This window comes from Homalodisca vitripennis, chromosome X (genome assembly GCF_021130785.1).
Source record: "Homalodisca vitripennis isolate AUS2020 chromosome X, UT_GWSS_2.1, whole genome shotgun sequence".
In the NCBI taxonomy this organism is placed as follows: domain Eukaryota; kingdom Metazoa; phylum Arthropoda; class Insecta; order Hemiptera; family Cicadellidae; genus Homalodisca; species Homalodisca vitripennis.
Window position 1 is genome coordinate 48,443,823 of NC_060215.1, and position 21,023 is coordinate 48,464,845.

At 37.2% G+C, this 21,023-nt stretch overlaps 1 protein-coding gene across 1 annotated transcript; it reads left to right on the top strand.

Annotated features, from left to right (window-relative positions):
* The first annotated feature begins 14,311 nt into the window (after window positions 1–14,311).
* Window positions 14,312–16,933, top strand: LOC124369443. The gene is made up of 3 exons (XM_046827449.1): window positions 14,312–14,342; window positions 14,840–15,027; window positions 16,774–16,933. The coding sequence occupies exons 1-3, from the start codon at window positions 14,312–14,314 to the stop codon at window positions 16,903–16,905; spliced, it is 351 nt and encodes a 116-aa protein (XP_046683405.1). The 3' UTR covers window positions 16,906–16,933.
* The last annotated feature ends 4,090 nt before the right edge of the window (window positions 16,934–21,023 follow it).

Here is a 21,023-nt window from a genome sequence, read left to right on the forward strand (position 1 = left end):
GTGTACTATTAACAGTTTTCCCTAATCCGTGACAAAAAGATATCTTGTAATATGCCTTATTAAGGTTATTTCATAAAAAGGAGACATGCTATCTCCAGGTGATGACTGTCTTTTATATGAACTCCAGGACATGTCCAATCTAGAGATACATACTGCTTCTATAATCAGAATGGAAGAAAGGAGTATGAATTTTCCAGTATTGGGTAAAGGATCTGCATACTATGATATATTGTAAGCTGTCTCACAACTGGCAAATTTAATGTTTTTTGCTCCAGGCTTATGCACTATAAAGTGGTCATGTTCTCTTATAAATTGATGGATAGGGTTGAAAAATTAATGTTGGAATTATTGTAATACAAATTTTTAAATAGTTTATGTCTTGCAATTGTTTATAACAATACCAGTTTTTTGTTATTTGGCTTGACACATTTTCAACAGGTACCATTGTTAATAGTTATCAAATCACACAATTATTCTTTTCATTTCTTTATCACAAGCAATGCGAAAACGTTTGGTATCTGCAGCTTGACTAGGTATAGAGATAAATTCCTTACACAAATACAAAATGACGGCTAGCAGCTAAATGACATATTTCATCCTACGTTTATAGGATATTTTTATTATAAATTATAAGTACTATCAGTCACAGAAGTTTGTGACACCCTTTTCAGAACACCCTGAATATCAAATATTCAGAACTTACACTGACAAAAGCTTTTTGGTAGGTACTTGACCTTGTTGTTTGTCATTTGCAGTAGTTGTACTCAATCTTATCTCAACTGCCGGGCTTACAAGTATTTAAAACTCTTTGTGGACTTCACCTCCCTCCAGTCACCTGTCATCTCAGTCACTCCCATCTTTTCGTTATGTCAATTAGTTTATTAAATTTGTGTGAGAACTCACCATCAAGGAAGAGATCCTTGCAATTCGGTTCTGTGTCTTTCCCACTAAAGTCAAAGTCAAATCGTTTATTGCAAAAACATGTTAAAATGTATAGCAAATGTCTAGGAATTTAAATTAAAATAATTTAGTCATTTATACCACAATATTCATTAAGACATACAGTTTTTGCATTCTTTTAGTCTCGTTCATCGCCAATTCTACCCACTTCCAAGTCGCGGTCAGTCTTGTACATATCAGTTTCTCAGTTGATACGTACATTATACAATGCATTTGACGCTAAAAAGCGTTTGAGGCAAATTTCTAATTTTTGGGTATTGGGGAATTTTTATGGAATCTGGAAATTTGTTGATTAAATGAACACCAGCCTGTGAAGGCAAGTGCTCATAAGCAACCATTCTGTGTCTTTTCCAGGCGGTGGTGGTCTGCCCACAGTGACAGTCAGTAGCTTGGCCCCGGCCTGCAGTTGCCACTCACTCTGGTCGACACTAGGCGGTGGTGGTCTGACCGCAGTGACAGTCAGTAGCTCGTTCCCCCGGCCTGCAGGTGCCACTCACTCTGGTCAAAACTGGGCGGTGGTGGTCTGACCGTAGTGACAGTCAGTAGCTCGGCCCCCGGCCTGCAGGTGCCACTCACTCTGGTCGACACTGAGCGGTGGTGGTCTGACCACAGTGAGAGTCAGTAACTCGGCCCCCGGACTGCAGGTGCCACTCACTCTGGTCGACACTGAGCGGTGGTGGTCTGACCACAGTGAGAGTCAGTAACTCGGCCCCCGGACTGCAGGTGCCACTCACTCTGGTCGACACTGGGCGGTGGTGGTCTGCCCGCAGTGACATTCAGTAGCTCGGCCCCCGGCCTGCTGGTGCCACTCACTCTGGTCGACACTGGGCGGTGGTGGTCTGCCCGCAGTGACAGTCAGTAGCTCGGCCCCCGGACTGCAGGTGCCACTCACTCTGGTCGACACTGGGCGGTGGTGGTCTGCCCGCAGTGACAGTCAGTAGCTCGGCCCCCGGACTGCAGGTGCTACTCACTCTGGTCGACAGGTCCACGCGCTGTTGTACGAGGCCGGCCAGGTGACGGGCGTCTCCATCAATATAGACAATTGAGAATCTCAAGTGCTTTCTCATTGTTTTCCTGTATAATCTTTGGCAGATTGTTTAGTGGACTGTGGTTGACGGATGAACTATAGGAAGGTGGAAAATTACCTGCAGTGTCGTTATTTTTTTGTTGATATCGGGTTAGAATTTTTGTTTCACGAATTTGTTATTTTTTACGTTTTACATATAACGTCTTCGACTTTCGCTTGACGACCAACCCTCTTATCTTGTGTCGCTTAGAGAGCAGTCTTTTTCTTAGCTGTTTCGGTTCTGAGACATTATAGTTCAGCCTGGTGCACTTCCAACGTGGTCTTAAGGCTGGCCACCAGTTCTCGGGTCTCACTACAATGAGGGTCCTGACAGGCAGTGGACGTAACTTCGTACTGTATTGCGCAATCGCTGGTCGTTCTGGCGTCTCAGTCGCCGACGTGTTCGCTACGAACAGTTGATCAATGAAATGAAGGAGACGTGCGTCCGACTGGGTGGAATTTGATCCCTTTGAGTTGCAAGTTGAACAATACGTCTTTTTAATTCTACATTTTCCGCTTCCAGCCCAGAGTTTTGGAGATGGTCGGGATATATTGATCCGTCAGATGGTGACTCAACCGGAGATGATGTTACGAGGGTGACGGGTGGTGGCGTGCCCTTAGCTACAGGTGACAACACCGACTCCGCCGGAGACCCAAGGAGTGTAGACGAGGCCGTCGCGGAAACAATGGGCGTGATGTTCTCAGCTGCCGATTAATGAACTGGTGATGAGGAATACATCTGAGAGGGTTTCAAGACCCTCATGGTAATCGAATGGGGACTCGAGTGTTTGAAGTTTGACGGAAGTAACGGACGTTCTCTTTGGATTTGACTTAATCATCGCTCCACAATTGCTCCCCAGACAGCCCTATATAATCTATTCATATTTTAATGTATAGCTTTCCCGGTACTTATAATCTTCTTATAAAATATGAGGTTTTCCAATTTGTTTAAATTTCAATTTTTAGGCTAATGCTGAGTAACTTAACAATACAGATAATACAGTATTAGTTGTTTGTATTAATTAAAAATCCAATAATAAATAAATAATTAAGTTTTATATATATATATATATATATATATATATATATATATATATATATATACAGGGTGTCCAAAAAGTCCCGGGACTTTTCGGACCCAAACTCTAGCCATCTTTGAACGGCTGCCATTTTTGACTCGGTAATCCGTTTGAGGTCGGGTTTAAGGCTCTGTACTCTACTAATAAAGACCTTATATTTGATATGCATATCAACCTATGCTTACATTTAAGATTTTCTTCTGACTCCTGGCGGGCCGTCCCCCTGAAGAAGTAGCGGATCACTGAATATGTGATAAAATAGATTTTTATGTCCAGTAACTTTGTGTAAGGTTTTGTAGCTCTATTTTAAATATTTTGAAAAATATTTAACCGACCCGGGACTTTTTGGACACCCTGTATATATCAAATAATGGTTTATTGAGTTATTTCTCAGTGACAAAAATTTACCCTGTTTGTAGGATTCGACCCGGCGACCATTCCAGTGTGAGCCTACGACCCTTTCGATAGCGTCACTCTGCTCATTAACATCACATAATTAGTAGCAATATATAATACGCGTTGCTCAGTAATTATGTTCAAAACGTGAAGTAAAATTATACTTGTCAAAACGAACCTTTCCATCCCAACGACCATACATAAGGACAAAGAAAATATTTATGCAAAGTTTCGATGTCCAAATATACAGAAGATCATTAATAATTATTTTAAAATATCAAACTTTACAAAACATTCACTGTGTTATGCCTAAATGGTCACAAAGTAATGGTTATTCAAATCCAGTTTTGATCTTGTTGTGTACGTGTTACGGGGAATCGGAATAAAAGACTGAATTAGTTTACATCATCGACTGTGCTCGGTTAAGGTTGGAGGGTAACTGAGAGAGAGACAAGGGCAGGACACTGGAAGTGGTAGTGGTGGTATGATCTGGTGGCGTGATGAGAACAGCCAATGGCATTTATTCAAACTGATCACCCCATATGACGTCACAGCATCATACGATCATACAGTTGGTCTTTGGCTGTGGCTTTAACTTGCCAGTAACAATTTATAATATGTATAATAATTATTATTATAATTATTATTGTAATTCAATACATTACATTTCCTCCCTTCCAAATTTCAAAATAAATTGAATTCACACAAGTCATAGATAAATTAAACAATACAAGTGTAATAATAAATATATAATAAACACATTTAAATATAAATAACACATATCATTATTAAATGTCATCCTTAAGTACTGTAAGTTATTTACAAGTTTAATTTCTCTACAGGTTTCCTAATACGAGTTGGGTATCTGTTTGTATGATCAGCTGTTCTAGTGACAGGAGAAGGAACAGCTGAGGGTAGAGAAAGACGTGGTCTAGAATGAGGGGTAGTGATGTGACATGGAGAGGTATGATGCGGTGAGGAGGGGGAGAGACCAGCTGATCTAGTGAGGTCAGTGTTACTAATTCTGACTGGGCTTGGAGTTGGCGGACACTGAGCGCCTGTCTCACGCTCCGCAACTGTACGGTCCTGAGATGGTGGAATTTGACTGTCACTGTCAACAATACTACTGTGTAGTCCTATCAGCTGATCAATATGTCTACTCCAAATTAAACCAGTTTTTGTCATAACAGAATACATCACATTATTTAACTGTTTTATTACAATGCCCTCTATCCATTTGTCTTTAGAGCGATAATCTCTCACTAATACAGATTGATTAGGAAATAGAATTCTCGTTTTTCTACCGCCAAAATATTCTTTTTGTTTGTCCTGTTTTAATTGCACAGTTCTGGCTACATTAGGTCTGAGTAAATCTAGCCTGCATCTTAGTGGTCTATTGAACATTAATTTGGCAGGTGTCTCGTTAGTAGTACTATGAACGGAGTTTCTGTAATCAAATAACATCCTATTCAAGGCTACTTTAGTATCAATATTTTCTTGAAAAGCCAATCTTATTTTACGTTTAGCATACTTAACTGAGTTCTCAGCCTGACCATTAGACTGAGGATGATAAGCTGGTGAAAATGTATGTCTTATACCATTAAGTTGCATGAAATTTTTAAATTCAACTGAGGTAAATGGTGGTCCATTATCACTATGGATAGTGACAGGTAATCCAAATCTAGAAAATAGTTCTCTTAACTTTTCTATAGCTAGCTTAGCTGAAGTAGAGCCTACTTCAAATACTTCCAACCACTTAGTGTAAGCATCAATTACTACCAAGTAGGTCTTATCTTTGAAAGGACCCAAGTAATCAATATGCAATCTTTCCCATGGCATAGATGGATAGTGCCAAACATGTAGATTACTCTTACTAGGACTAGAACGTTCCATAAGACAGGAAGAGCAATTGTTCGCTAGGCTTTCAATGTTTTCATCTATATTTGGCCACCAAATATAGGATCTTGCTACTGACTTCATTTTTACAATTCCCAAGTGACTCGCGTGTAACTCATTTAATACGTAGCTACGCAACTTGTTAGGAACAACAATTTTATATCCCCACATAACAATGCCATGCTCAACTGTTAGCTCGTCCTTCCTTTGGAAATAAGGTAACAATTCCCTATTCTCTCCTGACAAAAAATTTGGCCATCCGTACATCACATAGTTATGTATTTGTTTTATAATAGGATCATTTTGGGTTTCAGCTTTTACATCTTCAAAAGTTAAAGGTACTGAACTTTCAGCGATACAGTGTAAATAGGTACCTTTCCACCTTGGTTCATTGTTATTATTTACAACGTGTTTAGTGCTTAATGGTAAGCGTGATAATGCGTCTGCGTTACCATGCTTTTCTGACCTTACATACTGTACATCAAAATTGTATCCACTTAAAAATAATGCGTATCTTTGTAATCGGCTTGCTGCGAAAACAGGTAAACCCTTTTTCGGTCCAAATATTCTAATTAAAGGTTTGTGATCAGTACACAATGTGAATTTTCGGCCATACAAATATTGATGAAATTTCCTTACTCCATATACTACTGCTAAAGCTTCCTTATCTATTTGTGAATATTGACATTCTGCTGGTGATAAAGTACGAGAGTGGTATGCAATAGGTTTCTCAACGCCTTCAGGGGTTATGATACTAAGTACGCAGCCCAGCCCTGTCGAGCTTGCGTCTACTGCTAGTTTTACAGGCAACTTTGAATCATAATGCGCCAAAACTGGTGCTTTAGTCAAAACATCCTTGACATGGCTAAATGATTTGAGACATTTTTCATCAAAATCAAATGGCACGTCCTTTTTTAACAAGTTGTACAACGGACTCAAGATTGTTGACAAATTATTGATAAACTTTCCATAATAATTTACCAAGCCAATAAAAGCTTTGACTTGAGTGACAGATTTAGGTACAGGTGCTTGATTTATAGCTTTAATTTTAGATTCAGAGGTATGCAGTCCATCTTTATCGATACTAAAACCAAGATACTCGATTTTGTCTACAAAGAACGTACATTTATCTTTCTTTACGGTAAATCCTTTTTCACTCAGGCGTTTACAAACCTCTTGCAACCTACTTACATGAGTTTCGTTATTAGGTGCGGTGATAAGAATATCATCCATGAACACTGATATGCCTTCTAAATTATGCAAAGATTGTTCAATAACTCTTTGAAATATGCCTGGGGCTGATGAGATTCCATAAGGCATTCTACAATATGAGAAAAGACCCTTATGCGTGCTAATTGTACATAATTTTTGTGACTCACTGTCTAACTTTAATTGCATATAGGCTTGACTAAGATCTATTTTAGAGAAACGTTCTCCATGCTGTAAATTTGCAAATAAATCTTCTATTCTAGGTATAGGGTACTTGTCTACTTCTAGATACTGATTTAGAGTAACTTTAAAGTCTCCACATAGCCTAATTTCACCGTTCTTTTTTAATACTGGTACAATGGGCGTTCCCCATTCCGAGCTGCTTACTGGAATTAACACTTGTTCGTCAACTAAGCGTTGTAGTTCTTTTTCTACCTTACTTTTCAATGAGAATGGTATCGGTCTTGGCTTAAAATACCTAGGTCTAGCATTTTCTTTTAGATTTAGTTTTACTGGTTCGCCTGTATACTGACCTAGTTTCTCAGTGAACACTTCTGGAAATTGATTAGTTAGCTCGGACGTCATTGTCTCGAAATTAGCCTTGTTATCTATAGGTCTGTTTATAACACACAAGTTATTTTTAAACGAAATGTCAACTCCCAGTACTTTAAGCCAATCACGACCCATTAAAGGATGTGAACCTCCTCTAATCACATACAAATCTAAGCATTTATGTATTTTCTCATAGCAAACATCAACATTAACTTTGCCCACAGATATAATAGGTTCATTAGTGTACGAACTCAAAGTTAGGTCGTTTTCTAACAATTTACAAGAACTAAAATTATTTTCATAAAAATCCTCACTACACACTGTGACACTAGCTCCAGTATCAACTTCAAATATGGTTTCTCGACCTTGCACTAGGACTTTAATCTTAATTGGGTCAACTCTAATTCTTTCACCGTGAGTTTCATTTACTTTAAATAAATTCTGTATGTCCTCGACATAACTCTCAAGATTTTCATCACTCTGAACATAATTCTTAGAATTATTTGAATCTGACAGTTCTGAACTATCATTTACAAAATTATGTTTCTTATAATCTTTGTTTTTCTTGTTTTGAAAATTAGACTGATAAGATATACCTTTCTTAACTTTCGAAAGCTGATTGTCTGGTAACTTACTAATTTCAGTAGATCGACATACCTTAGATATGTGATTTCTTTTACCACATTTGTGACACACAACACCAAACAATTTGCACTGCTTCCTATAGTGACCACACTGCCCACAGCACGTACACTGCACCTTGACTTCGTGCCTTGCGTTGTAGCTCGCGCTGCCACCGCTGCCGCCGACTCTCACATGTGGGTGGTGATGCGCTGCCATCCGCTGGACCCGGCTGCCGCCGTTCACTGTCAATGCCGCCGCATTCTTCTCCGCCGCTTCCACTGAGCAGACGATTTTCACAGCCTGGTCGAAGGTTAGGGTGGTCTCTCCCAACAGCCTCTGCTTGGTCGACTCACTCCTGATGCCGCTCACCAGTCTGTCTCTGAGATAGTCGTTGAGGGATGCGCCAAACTCGCAGTATGCAGACAACTTCTTGAGGCTGGCGATGTACTCTGCGACTGATTCTTCTTCCTGCTGATTCCTTTTGCTGAACTTGTACCTTTCAGCTATGAATGATGGCTTCGGGTACAAATGGTCCTGAATTAACTTCACTAATTCATCGAACTTTTTCACTGAAGGTTTTTCCGGCGTACATAAATCTCGTAACAAACTGTACGTTTTCACACCCACGACTGTTAGTAACGTACTAACCTTTTTGTCGTCACTAATACTGTTACAGTCAACGAATAATTCAAATCGTTCAACATACGAATTCCAAGTTTCTGCACTGTTGTCGAAGTCACCGATTCCGCCAATAATTCCCGCCATTTTTACTGTTTCACTAAATAAAGACGAAATGTTCCAATTTACGACCTTGTCTTCCAACATCAAAATGTACCGATTTTGAGTCCACGTGACGCCAAACTACAGACACACTTCCTCCCACTATAATTTTCGGAGAAATTATTTACGCACAATCGAACAGGTTGCATTGCACTCGCGGGATCGCATTAATACCTCGTCGCCAATTGTTGTGTACGTGTTACGGGGAATCGGAATAAAAGACTGAATTAGTTTACATCATCGACTGTGCTCGGTTAAGGTTGGAGGGTAACTGAGAGAGAGACAAGGGCAGGACACTGGAAGTGGTAGTTGTGGTATGATCTGGTGGCGTGATGAGAACAGCCAATGGCATTTATTCAAACTGATCACCCCATATGACGTCACAGCATCATACGATCATACAGTTGGTCTTTGGCTGTGGCTTTAACTTGCCAGTAACAATTTATAATATGTATAATAATTATTATTATAATTATTATTGTAATTCAATACATTACAGATCTAAACTTGTTATGGTATTTGCTTTGCGCTACTTGGTAACAATCTACGATACAATTTATAATTAAAGGGATTGCAACTTGTTATACTCCTATACGTACTCGAAATCAGCTGTAAATGACAACTAATTACGCATTGTAATGTTGAGTGGTGTAGTACTGTTGTTTGGCTATTTCTTGTAGTTGTTAGTTATGTTTTGAATATTCTACATGTTTACATTTCTTTCACATCAATGTTTTTTGACATCAGTTAGGACAATTCAGTTTGACTTTTACTAGACCTGCTAACGTGCAATTTCTGAAAAACTTATGTTTTATTTATTTGGTAAGATAAATTAATATAATTTGGCGTAGTTGCTTTTCAATATATCCTTTTAAAATTTATTTCATAAGGCATTATTATTTTTTCCCTATACCTATCTCGAAGACAACACCAAACATAGACATAGTAGTACTGGGATTCATAAAAGATACCTTACGGTATATTAACGGGAGTTTTTAAGAATTATTTTAGTAGTTAGGATTGAAAGATAACATTTAAAAATAAACCCAAATAAAAATTGAGAGAGAGAGAGAGAGGGGAGAGAGAGAGAGAGAGAGAGAGAGAGAGGAGAGAGGAGAGAGAGAGAGGGAAGAGAGAGGGAGAGAGAGAGAGAGAGGGAGAGGGAAAGAGAGAGGGGGGAGAGGGAGAGAGAGAGAGGGAGAGGGAGAGAGAGAGAGAGGGGGAGAGAGAGAGAGAGAGAGAGAGAAATTTGAAAACTATATTTCATTCTTGTGAAGGAAACTGGATTTTTTAGACATTTGCTATCACCAAAATCAGTAACACTATGTTTCCGGATCTGCAATCCGATCTCTTTTACTTCTAAATAACCAACCTAACACATCATTACAAACTAGATTTAAATTAATAAATCATACTAGAACGTTGTAACACGCTTGTCAGCCATTCTAACCACCATGTTGTGTGTCAACTCCACTAACTTTTAAACATACACTTAGTGAAAAACTATACACAACACTAATCATTAAAACCGAACTACAGAATGCAGGTCACAATAAGTCTGCATTCGACGATTATTAGCGGTCAAAGAAACAGATCTTATACAGATATGTAAATAAATATTAAGACCCTCTCTTTATATACACGTGTTTAAATGCAACGAAACATGTTTAAAAGCAAATATTAATATAAAACTCTAGATTATCTTAAGCTATGTAGCTGATGGTAATATACTACCTGACGTAGCAATATTTTCCGGCGCCTTTATTAACCCTCGAGCAGAAGGTTAAACCTTTACGGATACCCGCTCGCCTAGCATAATCGTGGGGACGGGGTATATATGTAGTTCCTCATCTGCATTACAGTATTTTGACAATTTCCGTTCAGTTTTAAGTTTATGCTGAAGTTCACATGGTGGTGTGCCGATTATGCAGCCCAAGCAGCCAGACCACGTATTTGCCTTTGGCTTAATCACAAGGAAGTAATGAAACCATTCTATCACTGGATACTATTGTCTAGGCTAGTCAACCTCGCATTAACAATTTATGACTGAGGATAAGTACAAACCCGACCATTTATCCGCCTCCGAGTTCCTAGCTCGGTAGTAATACAACCATTTAATCACAGAACAATATTGTCCAGGGTGTTAATCTCCCATCAGCAATCTATGATTGATTATAAGTACCAACCCGACCACTTATCCGTTCCGAGTTCCTAGCTCAGTAGTAATACAACCATTTAATCACAGAACAATATTGTCCAGGGTGTTAATCTCCCATCAGCAATCTATGATTGATTATAAGTACCAACCCGACCACTTATCCGTTCCGAGTTCCTAGCTCAGTAGTAATACAACCATTTAATCACAGAACAATATTGTCCAGGGTGTTAATCTCCCATCAGCAATCTATGATTGATTATAAGAACCAACCCGACTACTTATCCGTCTCCGAGTTCCTAGCTCAGTAGTAATACAACCATTTAATCACAGAACAATATTGTCCAGGGTGTTAATCTCCCATCAGCAATCTATGATTGATTATAAGAACCAACCCGACCACTTATCCGTTTCGAGTTCCTAGCTCGGTAGTAATACAACCATTTAATCACAGAACAATATTGTTCAGGGTCTTAAACTCCCATCAGCAATCTATGATTGATTATAAGTACCAAACCGACCACTTATCCGCCTCCGAGTTCTTAGCTCGGTAGTAATACAACCATTTAATCACAGAACAATATTGTGCAGGGTGTTAATCTCCCATCAGCAGTCTATGATTTATTATAAGTACCAATCCGACCACTTATCCGCTCCGAGTTTCTAGCACGGTAGTAATCAATCCATTTTATCATAGGCTGGTATTGTCTAGGGGTATTAACTTCCCGCCAACAAATAATGATAGAGGGTAAGGGCAGTCTGGCGATTTTTGTGTTCTAACGAGCAGGCGCCGGCCTCAGTACATTAACAAAACCTAACCATTTAAATACAAGGTAAATAACTAACATGTCTATAACGTGATCAATGCCGATTTTTTTAACCACCCGGTCAATAATTAGATGGTAATTTAATAACAACTTTTTTCATATTATTATAAAACTATATTCTCATACACAATATACGTGTACGTGACTTGTATAAACATTTGGTCTTAATCAGATCACAAGTTTCCGAGTTATGGAATTTTGAAAGTTTCAGTTTGGTTTTAAAACGCCAAAAACCGTGCTCTTTCCTATTATTATTGATAAAACAACTGGAAGCTATTGTTTATAAATCATTTGCCTTAAATATACAAGCTAAGTTTTGATGTACCTCTCGTTAGCTTGTGGTTAACGTTCAAACTCGGGTATTTAAACACTGTGGTTCGAGAGTAGTCAAAGACAACAAATGCATTAAAAGTTATATAACTCTATATACATATATATTACCGAGATTAAGAGGGTTGTATATCAAGTTTTTTTTTTTTTATTTGACTTAGGAATAGTATAATGTATTAATAAAATATTTGTTACTTCTAGATCCCAAATTAATTCAGTTTTAAGTTACAAGGCTCTATGTAACACATGAACATATTATAAAGTCATGTACAACCCTATTACTCTCATCAAATGAATTATAATGCATTCTATTTTTAACTCAAGAGGATTTATGTAGGGCACGTTATTATATTTATTCTTATAGAATGATTTAAGTTACATCTCTGATTACCAAATGAGAACAGTTAATAAATAGACACTTCTTAAACTATAAAACTATTTATTATACAAAAGCAGTACATAGAGCAGTTCAAACTTTACAATTCCAATATCCCAAAACATCAAGTCCCGTATATATTACTCTCAGCTAGCGATATTCTCCTCTATGAATATAGAGGTGAAATATACAGATTGTAATTTAAGTCCTGATACGCCTGGATATATTAAAAACGGATTGAAATATCGATGTAAAATCTTCATCATACCTATTAAAATACTTTTTTGAACTATTTTTGAACATTTCCCCATAACCTTTGCTAGGATCGTCGTAGAGGATCGTCGTAGATGTAGATGTTTTGTTCATGTAATTATGTTTCTTTTGAATTCACCTTTCAAATGACATGTCATAAGATAGGGGTTGCACTTTGAAAATTTAAAGTGATCCTTTCTACCATGTTTGAAGGGAGGGGGCATTATATTTATCCTTAAAAAGTTCAAAAAGTATTTTAATGGGTATGGTGAAGATTGCACATCAATATCTCAATCCGTTTGGAATATATCCAGGTGTGTCACGACTTAATTACACTCTGTATATATACTTGTGTATTAGATCAGAATTATACTTTAAAGAACTTTAAAAAAAATCATTGAATAAGTTTTAGGGTAATCCAATAATGTCATCACAAGAAAATTATATGCTTAAATAATCATAAATTTAAATTCACATAACACAAGAGAGACGGGGGTCCGTCCACACAACAAACTTGCCCTAGAGTTTAACAATCTATAAATCCGGCACTAGTTGTAGGGACACCGTTCTGAATTTTTTTCTATTAATTCTTTCGTTTTTTTGGTAAAGCCTTTAATGTTAACCTTAGCCCTAGCTAGTTCATCCATATTATTATATTAGTAATACTTTGGTTCAGTTATTAATTGAAGTTATGATTAAATCCGCCATAGCCAGGCCAGCGACATTCAATCTTCGATGTCTCTATATCAGACGATATAAGAATTTTGTAATAAGAATTTTACAGTGTTAGAAACGCCTCATTCCATTGGTACTAGCTTGCGCGGGGAGAAGTTTTCATTCAGGCAAACAGCTGTTCGGTGACCTTGACATACTTTAGAGCTGACGACCCACAGTGTGGTGACGTGTACCTCAATATTTCTGCTCTGCATGGATTCTTCTTCTTCTTCTTTCTCATTCTTTGCCTCTTCTTTTTTATTCAATTATATTTTTGATTACATTCGTTACAAGAAAGGTCAAATTAAACTGTAAAATGAAACTTTTAGTACAGTTAGTTTGAGTTTTCTATCAAAAAAATTTTTTTTTTTGCAATTGATGAATAGGGTTACAAAACATCACGGCTCTTCTTATTCTATTTGTAAATTTTTAATTTGTTCAAAGAAAAGGTGGTTAGAGGTGGTGTTAAAAGAGTTACAACTTCATATTTAGTATAATTGGATTCCACCGTGGAAGCTGTACCTCGAATGTAAAGAAAAGCAAAGATGTCTTATTTTACCAGGTTAGGGCTAAGTAACACTATCTTAAAGGTGACTTCCGAACCACCACCAATGGCCGGGCTGCTTTAAGACGGGATCGCTCAGCGGTCACCCACGCTGGTCGTCTGATGGTGCGTTGCCTTGTGTGGAAAAGTTCAAACTCACTGAGATTTCGACTAAAAATACGGTTTTCAACTTTTCATTTCGCTCTGTTCACGTGGGAATTTATTTTAGAATTTTAGATCAAATTTAGTTTTTTTCTGTCGGAGATTCAGAAAAAATATATTATGACCGCAGGAAATACTGTAATAATTCAGCATCGTATCCTGGTGTGAAACCACACCAACGGCAGGAGAACCAACTAGAGCCTTAAAGGAGGCTGACAATCTGCTCAATGTAGTCTTCTAAAATGTTTGTATTTACGCATACTACGGGTATACAGAGTGTTAATTTGAAAACTTCAAACTCGTATTAAAAGACTTATAGCCCAAGTATCAAAATTCTCTAAACGGGAGTGTATAGTACGAATTGGGGAACAAAAAACATTATTTTCAAAATGGGGGTGCTCACTCCCATGACCCTCCCCCGTACCCAAAGCCAACATTTTGAAATGAAAACTAATACCTTGTGATACCTAAAATTGAAGCTCATAAAAACGCTGTATTTTGGTAAAAACATTGAAATCGGCCAAGCCGTTTGGTATCAGCGGCCAAAAATGTAACTTCTTACACAATTTTTAGTCTACAAACTACTGTACTACAGCTAATGACAACAAAATTACTCACTGAATACTGTTGCAATTCCAAATCAATTTTCAAATTGGTAGCCATTGTTTTCAAGCAAAAAAATAACCTATTTTCAAATTCTTGCCTAACCTTTCTAAACGTTTCTCTGGTTAAGCGTCTACACTCAACAGTGATCCTGTTTTTCAAGTCTTGGACACCGGGCGATGTGTTTTAAAAACTACTGATTTCAAGTGACCCCACCAAAAAAAGCTGGAGACCCTAAACATTTACTATAGAGATTAATGTACATTTTATGTAAACTGTTTAGTTAATAAAACACAATTTCCGATTTTGGTCAGACCAAAACCCACATGTATTCGTTGAAGGATCAACCCAATGGCCTGAAAAAATTAATGTTTGGGCAGGAATACTTGGCAACACTACTGTCGGACCTGTATTTATAGAAGGAAACTTAAATGGAGAATCGTACTTAAATTTATTAGAAAATACTATTGACCCTCTTATTGTGGAAACACTTGAAAACCAGGTAAATGAAGTAGACCAGTTAAATTTAGATGCGGATATATTTTATTTTCTACAAGATGGAGCTCTTCCACATTATGCTCTTCCTGTGCGACAATCAGTTCTTTATTGCTTTTAGACAATATATAACATTGTATAGCAGTCGTCATATATTCAAACAGCAAATATACTACACACTCACACACAGTCAGACTTACATTTCAATCATTCACACTAATTCACACTATCTTTGGATCCAGATTTTAAATTTTGGTAATTTAAGATATTTTTAGATATCCCAGCGACTCATCATAAACTCCTCTAGCGAATAAAATGCTTTTGACACCAACAGGCGTTTGAGACGAGTTTTGAATTGGTTTTGATTAGTTGCATTTTTTACACTTTCAGGGAGCTTGTTGATTAAGCCGACGCCAACCTGATGCGGTAAATGCTGAGATACCGCCAGTCTATGACTATGGACTCTAAAGTTGTCCCTGGCTCTAGTCTCATACTGATGAAAGTCCCTGCCCCGGACTAAAGTGCACTTCGATTGACAGTACAGGATCACATGAAACATGTAGAGACAGGGCAATGTCAGCAAACCTAGCTCCCTAAAAGAGTCCCTACACGACTCTCTGTAATTCAACTTTGCAATAATTCTAATTGCCTTTTTTTGAAGCCTGAAAACGCGTTCCATCTTGTGTTTGGCACAGCCCCCCCCACAGTCTCAAGCCATACGCAAAGTGCGGATATATGAGACCGAAATATGCCGTCATTAAGACTTCAGGGGAACAGTATTTAGCTAGGCTTCGCAAGGCAAATATGCCAGAAGTAATTCTAGCACATATATTGTTAACGTGGTCGTCCCAGGTCAGACCTTGATCAATGTACATCCCCAGGAATTTTGTGGATCCAGTTTCCTCTAAAAGGACATCGTCCACAAATACAGCAGGTTGCCTTGCAAATTCCCTTGGTCTTAGGCAGAAATTGATGACATTTGATTTTGATTGGTTCGTTTTCAAATTCCTGTCAGTAAAATACTGAATGCATGAAGTCAGTTCCACAAATGATGTGATTTCCAAATCTTGTGTAGTTTTTCCTTTGAAGCAAAGAGTCGTGTCGTCGGCATACTGAATCAGATCACCATGCTGGATCACTGAGTTAAGTCTACAGACGTAAACTAAAAAAAGAATAGGCCCAAGAATAGAACCCTGAGGGACACCGTGGGCTATTTTAATTTTGCTAGAGATGACATTCGAAATCTGCACGCATTGATCTCGATTCTTAAGATAAGAAGCAAGCCACGCGTTTGGCAGACCCCGAACGCCACATTTTTGTAACTGGTGCAACAGTGTTTCATGATGCACACAGTCAAATGCTTTGGATAGGTCAAGAAATATGCTGAGCACTTGTTCTCGCCTTTCCAAGCCATCAACAACATTGTTCAAAAGACTGTTTACAGCGTCAATTGTTGATCTTTTTTTCCTGAAGCCAAATTGTTCAGGATTTAGAATTTCATTGCTTTCTAGAAAGCTTTCAAGTCTTTCACAGAAAACCTTTTCAAAAATTTTGCTAAAAACTGGAAGAATTGAAATTGGACGATAATTGCTGGTTTTGCAAGGATCGTCTTTTTTAAAAATCGGTATAACTTTAGCTGTTTTCAGTAGACATGGAAAAGTTGCAGATTCAAATGAAAAATTTATCAATTTTGTGAGTGGCCTCAAAATGTACCTAAAGCAACGTTTGAGTAACCAAACTGACATCCCGTTAGCGTCACACGATTTCTTTGAAATGGCTAGATGCACACTACCTAGATCACTGGATAGGTAGAAGGGGATCAATTGAGTGGCCGGCAAGGTCTCCAGACTTAACACGCTTAGACTTTTTTTGTGGGGTCACTTGAAATCAGTAGTTTTTCAAACACATCCCACTGGTGTCCAAGACTTGAAAAACAGGATCACTGCTGAGTGTAGATCCTTTGATTTTAAGTTTACAAAGGATTTACAACAGTATTCAGTGAGTATTTTTTTTTTGTTATTAGCAGTAGTACAGTAGTTTGTAGACTAATAATTATTGTGTAAGAAATTGCATTATTGGCTGCTGATATCAAACGGCTTGGCCAATTTCAAATTTGTTGTCCAAAACACAGCATTTTTATGAGCTTAAATTTTAGGTATCAGTTGAATACCTTGTTAAATCATCACAAGGTATTAGTTGCCATTTCAAAATTTTGGCTTTCGATACGGGGGAGGGTCATGTGAGTGAGCACCCCCATTTTGAAAATAATCTTTTTTGTTCCCCCAATTCGTACTATACACTCCCGTTTACAGATTTTTGATACTTTTGCTGTAAGTCTTTTAATACAAATTTGAAATTTTCAAATAAACACCCTGAATATGTAAACAGCGTGTATCAGAAGTTTTTTTTTTTCTTTTGGAAAGTGGGATGTTTTTTAAATTTGTCTGGCAGTACGGTTTCTTGTGAAACTGGTAATTAAATATGTGTGATGCCTTACATGTCAGTACATTTTTATATTTTGATGATCGAATTAGCCTAAATTTTGAACCCAGACTGTAAGTTAAAACTCAATACCATACATAATTCAGTAAAATAAAAATTACGGAAGTACATAGTAGAGTTAAATAATGCCTTTATAAATTTAGCAGTGAGAAACTTCATTCGCTACTACATCTAAATTTTCTCTATCTAGGCCAATTTAAAATGCTACTTTCTGACATAAAAATTGCTCTTAAGATAATTAGGATAAAACCCAGGTGGTGCTACACCACATTTATTTTAATTTTGGATAAGCTAGTTTGCTAGCTAAATCAAACTGACGGATTTATTGACATTTTTCGTCTGGGCTTCTCTAATTTTCTAGAAAGAGAAAACCTTAAATTGTTTCAAGGCCTTTTGAACTGATCTAGCTTACTTCGAAAATATTGTAATCCACTTTTATACTGATACCAGTGGGAAGATGTAAAATTGTAATTTTACCTTATTTTGAACACCCGATGTTTTCCACAGTTTAATCAAACTTGAGAGCCAAAATATATTGTTTAGTTGACTGCATATTTTGGATTTCAAGTCACTTTCGTCAATGCTTATGAGAGAGTAGACAAAATAGTTACACATGTACAACTTCCAAGGTATGGTAAAATTTTAATAACCACGCCATAGAGACATTCTTTTTCTTACCTTGTTCTGCCAGTTTTCCGTTGCTGACTGTGCATCTTAGACTCCGCTTTCTACATAGAGACAAAGTTTAAAACTACGTTATAAATAGGAGCTCACGTGAAATCAATAAATATTTCACTATAAAAACTTAGTGTCACTATAGACTAGTGTCTCAGTGCTAATGAATTGTTTATAGATTAACTGCATTATAGTAAGATTATGTGTTAGTACAAATAGTTTAACATTTATATACAGTATAGATTTTCTCATTAAAAACTATTTTAAAAATCAAATAAACCTTTAGTATTTATAGATAATCATATTTCTATCCATTAATTAGTTTTGAGATACTAAAATATAGGTTTTTGAAGTGAAACATATCCATTTGTGACGACATTCAATATTTAACGCAGTTTTAAACTTTGATCCCAGGCGTAGATTCTGATGCGTGGCCGACAGCTCACTGTCGTTCCCTGTTATAACAAAATGAAGTAGTGGGTTTGTGCTGAAAGAAGCATTCAGACCAAATACAAAGGCATGTCTTGGAAAGTTGTCAATCTAGTACGTTCTTAAATCCATGGTATAATGTTTCCTATTTAAATACGAGGCAAAATATACAAAAATTAGTAATCATTGCAAGCCAATTTCGAGGAAACTGTCCAATTTTTGTGTAGACTGACATAAACTCATAAAGTACAGATACATTTTCGCAAGTTACTAGAATGACATGGTTACGTAATACATGACGGAACCCTGTGTATAAAATTAGGCACGAATTATATTGATTTATGGCTCAAAGTACTGTTATCGTACACACTGTCATACTGACCTAATCTCAAACAGCATCGGCCGAGTCTGAGTTCCTGGAACTCCAGCCGTACACAAATGTAATAGTTCACAACCAGCTATAACGTTCTAATTCCATATTTTTATTATTTTTAATAGTACTCGAGAAATGAGAGGAAGCTTTTTCACTTATTCCAATATTTAATAATTCCTATATATGTATTATATTATATTTCAAATATGCTTTCATTCCAGTTTTATTGCCATCGAATTCTTAATGTTATAATCTGAATTGACTCTTAATAGCTTTTATACGAAACCGCTGAACGTTCGAATGACTTTATTGACGTTGGGCAGAAAAACTATGAACTTAGCCTTTTAGTTATTATAGTTATGAGCTGTGAACCAAATAGCATACTGTTGCTGTCTTCAGGAAAAAATGGCAACATTTTAAACTCTGAAATGTATGAACTATATAAAGATCTAAGTAATATCTAAAACCAACAAAATAATCAGAACACAACCCATTATTGTTTTTTGTTCTGTTTTTGTATCTTCATTTTGTTTATAGTCTTTTATACTTCCATGGTACAACAAAATCAGATAACTCGGAAGAATACCTAACTATAGTTTTATAAAACCAGTATCGTGGGCGGTTCTTAAACTACACATTAAAGTTTAAGTGTAGTACTTTAATGGCAGTTCATATTGACAGTTTTAGTTTAGTAAGTGAACAGGTGTTTAACTAAAAGGGTCAAGGAACAACACAGTGTCAAGATGAAAGGGTTACTTATAAAGAGAACGCCTATGAACTGTTGTGCTGAGCCTTATCACAATATGACGTCATATCCTGCAGCTTCCCGGTACAGCGTCTCCCACCGGGACGCACTCACTGTTCTTCTCCAGGTCAGTCTTAGCTAGAGCTTTGTCTTCATCGGTCGTGTTTGTTCAGTGACCATGGTTTCTTACGTCGGTATCGGTATTTTGACATCAGTTATTGTAGTCGCGTGCTCCGCTCATGCCGAGTTCCAGTGTACCATCCCGGAGTCCCAGCGGTGTCTGAGACCGTCCATGGAACCCGAGGTCGACGAAGTCCTGTCTACATGCTCCGTTCTGGAGGAGGTCAAGCGACGTATCTACGAGTTCAGAATGAAGTGTTTTCATTTTCCTGGGAAAGCTGCGTCCTCCATCCTGTACATGCATAACTGCACGATGTGTGAAGACGGCCTTCCACTGGGAAATCTGTTTCCCCAAACATATTGCTCCAGAACCGTCCAGCACAGCCTCGAGACGTGTGAGAGAAGGTCGGAACCGATCTGCAGCTTAAGAAGAATGGTCGCAAAAACAGCTGATGAAATTCACAAGGAGAACCTGCGAAGGGTGAGATATTTTCTTAGCGTGTACCTCAGGTGCGTGTGGTCGGCCATTCAGGAGGGTTGTGACATACCCTCGATCACGCTGCACAGAAATCACGTCCCTTTAATGCCCGAGTCATATGAATTTTACAAATACTCTCCGATTATGAACCTCGTATTGTACGGATATTGTGCTTCCAATGATTTATTTGATTTTTATTACTTACATGGCACAGTTATGTCAGAGGTGGAATCAGAAATAGACTTAACGATACCAGTAGAAAGAGAAATGATTATCAATGTGTTTGTTTGTGTGCATGATCATTTGGTCATCTATATAATCGCTTGAATTTGGACACACTATAACTTTGTCACCCCTAAAGTAAATTAATTTAATATAAATTGCAAATTAAGAGAATAACATTCACACTGTTAATATTTTTCAAATTATACACATTAAAATATTAAGTAGTGGCAGATATATACAAAAGAAATACAAAATATTGGTTCAAATTTTATTATAAACATTTATACACTTCATTTCGTAAATAATTCTATTAGTTTTAGTTTTTGACCAAAATAGTAAATAATATTGCAGAGATTTTATTTAATTTTATTTCTATTGAATAAATGTATTTTAGGTGTAAAAGTTATATTTTAACGTAATATTTGAATTGTGTATTTAGAAAATGTCTTAAGTGAT

Bases quoted from the DNA above. Each gene is read 5' to 3' on its own strand.
- LOC124369443 (XM_046827449.1), top strand. From the start codon at position 14,312: ATGGGGGTGCTCACTCCCATGACCCTCCCCC. The intron at 14,343-14,839 runs GTACCCAAAGCC...GATTTTGGTCAG, and splicing joins CACTCCCATGACCCTCCCCC to ACCAAAACCCACATGTATTC. The intron at 15,028-16,773 runs GTAAATGAAGTA...ACATCCCGTTAG, and splicing joins TGGAAACACTTGAAAACCAG to CGTCACACGATTTCTTTGAA.